Here is a 4082-nt window from a genome sequence, read left to right on the forward strand (position 1 = left end):
AATGAGACGAGTTTATCAGCGGTGACGACGGCAGCTGACCACAGGGACTGGAAGAGGGCGGACTGTCTGTTTAATCCTAAAAAAGAAAACATTTAAATTAGCTCAGATGAAAATAAACCTTTTAATCCATTATAACTCACTTGAACTGTGGTGTTACATTAAAGCACAACTTTTTAAAGAGGATTTTTATTATCCTTTGCTCATCTGAAGTGAGTTCTGCTGCTTAATGTTCTCGGCCTTGTTTACTTCTGATTACACGACTCAGACACCATCAGCACCACTGATTGAGATTTCAGTGAAACCAGCATCAGTGTTAAGTTTTGCCACCTACTGACTGTGATTGCGATTGTTGATGTTACGCAGTTAAGATATATGATGATTGAGAATGTTGAAATGTTGTTCAAAATGTAATGGATTAAAAATGATACTGACCCCACAGGTCATCCCCACGACAGAATGGACGTCTTCACTGTATTGTAATGATAATGGGCAGATGGAGAGTGAGGTCAGAGATAAGAATAACATGAGCATTAGCGATGTTAATCATGCAATACTAATCAATTGATTGTTGTTAATAAGGCAGAAGACAAGGGATGTGCATGTCAGATATTGTGCTGTAGATTAGCTGGTGTTACCTGGTTTCTCCACCAGGTGTCGCCTCCTACAGTTTAATAAGACGTAGGTGTGTTTGCTGACCAGCTGGGATGGTTCATTAGACGAGTGCTCCTCCACATAGAGACAGGTGGTCAATCTGAAAATAACTCAGTGTGGAATTTTACATAAAAATGTTTGTTTTCCTGGTTGAGGCCAAAGAACATTTTACTGCCTTACATGGACAATGAAGTTTATTCTTTTTTATTCTAATGTATCACAGAAACAGGAAAAGAATCTCTGGTTATCTGAGCTCCACACAGTTATATGACAACACATTGTTCTGCTGCACTGTTTCACATTAACACAGAGACGTACCGCTCACCTCTGTGGTTCAGTGTGATGCTCATGTTGTGGGTAAACCTCAGTAAGAAGAGAGAAAGAATCATTTGATGTTTTCTCAGTGAAACAGTGAACAATAGCAGCTAAAAGACTGTAATACCGTTATTGATCCGTTATGATTGATCAGCTGTGACCAACAGGAAACTTAGTCACAGACAACAGCTTTAACACTTCTGTAGAGTTTAACTTTTGGATGCTAACACTGTTAGCAGCAGCATCAGTAAAAACAGCTGCAGGTAAATGTGGGCGGGCAGAGAGTCCTCAGTCAGTCTGACCAATCACTGCTCTCCGGCTCCGCCCTCTTTCAATCATTTTTTCACCTTGGCTCCAAAAACCCAAGCTGCCAACCAGGAAGTAGCAAAATCCTGACTTCATTTTCGCCAACGGGTCACAGTAGCCACGTCCATCGCTCTCATCCAGTCTATGGCCGGTTATTGATGGAGTCAACCATCGAAGTGTGTTGATCGTCTTGATCTTTTCTTGTGTTTTTTTTTTAACCATTTAAAACCCAAAACTTGCCAGCAGGCTTGAGTGGAATGATATTTTAACACCATTTATTGGAGCAAATAACCGTAAAAACATTGAGGATCATCATATTCGTTGTATTAGAAGCTTTTAAAGTTACTTGAACTTTTCATGCATGAAATCTAAGCTTAAAATGATGCTGTTTCATTAAAATCAGTTTGTCCTCCATGTCTCATTTAAAAGTTAGTAAAAAAAAAACCAAAACAAAACTATTTGCTTTGGCCAGAGTCTGTAAAGAAAGAAAAACAAAGATTCTGTGTTTGTCAGCGCAAATAAAAAGCCAAACTGACTCCGCTGTAACAACATTTCCTGGACTTTTTGGTTGAACTGCAGGCGGTGTCAACATCGTGAGATGTGAACAGGAACGAAATGTAAATGTAATTAGTAAGATATGAAGAGGGAAAAACCAACCAAGTCCCCCCCCCAAGGGTAAGAAAAACCGGGCAAAAAAGCCGGGAAAGCCGAATCCAAGGTCCGTTCAAATTTTGGAAAAAAAAATAGTAAAAAAATGTGACTTTTGTTTTCCTTTATTTATGGTTTACAAAAGACATGTTTGTGCACCTCTAGCCAGGAGCCATGCTGTTCCCACAGAGGTGTAGGACTTTATATAACAGTGAGAAACTGGCCACAGTGAGGAGAAATGCATCAGGAGCAAAAAATGTTCAGTGTCAAATAGCAGCATCAACGTTTTCTACAAGCAGCTGTATACATTTTATTATAAAAGAAACAGTTCATATTTCCAACACTTCACCATCGAGTCATCAGCCTCAGCTTCCTATGGGTTAGGGTTAGAGCAGCAGACCATGAACTCAAACCAAACAAAGGCCACGCTGCAATAACAGCTGGGAGCGAATCATAGTGAACTGAAATGACCCCAGAGTTCATGGGCAGCAGCCGATCAGGTGGACTTGAAGGGTCTCGTTGTGGTTATTTCACCTGCAGGTTCACCTTCAGCAGCGCCGGCCTGACTCGGAGGATGCTGCGGCTCCGACAGGACAGGTACCGCGTCCAGTACTTCCTGAACTGCTCGTCACGAAAGCCGTAGATCACAGGACTCAGGAAGCGAGGGATGATGTAGACGAGCAGGAAGAAGATGTAACGAATCTCCAGGCTCAGACGGGGGAACAGGGAGATCAGAGCAGCCTGCAGGGAGGGAACCACGAAGGCCAGCATGCACAGCAGCAGCTGGAACGGAAGGACGGAGGAGGGCAGAAATGGATAAAAACCTTAAGGACTCAAATATCCAACATTTACAATCAACAGTGGGATTCTCAGGTTAAACATACTACATGCAGAAATGTTTTTTTTATGTGTTTAAAACATGTTGAAAAGATAGGGGAAAATCTGTAAGTAGTAGTGAAACCGGCATTGTGTTCAATTCTCGACCTTTTGGTTCCTTTCAGGTGTGACCTTTTCATTGTAGATGGTGGTTAAGTGGCCCTGATTCTTTTGAGAGCACTTCAAAAAGTTCTCGCCTTACCCAGAAACAAGGGGCATAGCTCCCATTTTGGGGCATCATTGTATCTTATAAAGCCTTTTATCAGTGTCCACCAAAAACTTGAATGTTTAAAGCAATCAAAGAGCAAAGGAGAGGAGAGATTTAAGCTGGCTGCTGTTGCTCCAGGATGATGCGTCCGTCCACACAGTGCAGGGGGAGAAGCAACTGGACTGTTGCCCCATGAACCTTACTCACCCCACCTGCACCTTAGCACTTCTGTTTCCTAACTGAAATCATGCTTGTGTCGTCGCCATTTTCAGAGTAATGATGAAAACATCAATGCTGTTGAGAATCTGGAGGTTCAAGATGTGACCTTCCTCTAGAAGGCCAAAGCTCCTGTTTGTTAGTTTTTTTAAGGTGAAGCTGAGAACTTTTTATAGCTCACCTAAAGGAGCCATAATTATTGACATGAGATGACACCCACCTGCACCCCATGCAGCACCACGGTGTTCCTGGCTCTCTTCACTGAGGCCAGGCCCGTGGATGCAGCCCTTGCTGTCAGCATGATCTTACAGTAGGTGTAGAGCAGCGTGAGGGCCACAAACACCAGGTACGTCCCGTCAAACACGCAGTTCTTGTAGTAGATGGACCTGTCTCGAAACAGCAGCGAGTGGTCGCAGAAGATAGTGGTGCGGAAGAAACTCGGAGGCTCCTTGACGATGGTGATGAGGAGGTCGGAGATGGGCGGCGTGGCGGTGAGGATGAGGATGATGCCGATGAGGAGCAGCGTGCGGGGGACGGTGCACATCTGGCTGTAGTGCAGCGGGAAGCAGATGGAGATGTAGCGCTCCATGGCCATGCCGGCCAGGATGAGAGGGGTGGAGCGGGTAGTGAGGACGGCTGTCATGATCTGAGGGGCGACGGATCGGTTAGGAGTTTGTAGTTACTGGCTTACTGCTGCACAATCCATCCATTATCTATACACTGCTTAATCCTCACTAGGTTCATGGGGGGCTGGAGTCTATCCCAGCCGACTTAGGGCAAAGGCAGGGGACACCCTGGACAGGTAACCAGTCTATCACAGGGCTACACTTAGAGACAGACAACCAAGCACACTCACATTCAC

At 44.3% G+C, this 4082-nt stretch overlaps 1 protein-coding gene across 1 annotated transcript in view; it reads right to left on the bottom strand.

Moving 5' to 3' along the window:
* Window positions 1-2445: 2445 nt before the first annotated feature.
* Window positions 2446-4082, bottom strand: part of LOC103374881 (olfactory receptor-like protein OLF4) — a 5619-nt gene continuing 3982 nt past the window's right edge. Inside the window, exons 4-5 of the mRNA XM_008305034.1 lie at window positions 3441-3866; window positions 2446-2703 (exon numbers count right to left, since the gene is read on the bottom strand). Coding sequence (XP_008303256.1) covers window positions 2446-2703; window positions 3441-3866 — 684 coding nt within the window. The remainder of the gene's footprint in view (window positions 2704-3440; window positions 3867-4082) is intronic.

Source organism: Stegastes partitus, unplaced genomic scaffold, assembly GCF_000690725.1.
Source record: "Stegastes partitus isolate 25-593 unplaced genomic scaffold, Stegastes_partitus-1.0.2 Scaffold2384, whole genome shotgun sequence".
Lineage (NCBI taxonomy): Eukaryota > Metazoa > Chordata > Actinopteri > Pomacentridae > Stegastes > Stegastes partitus.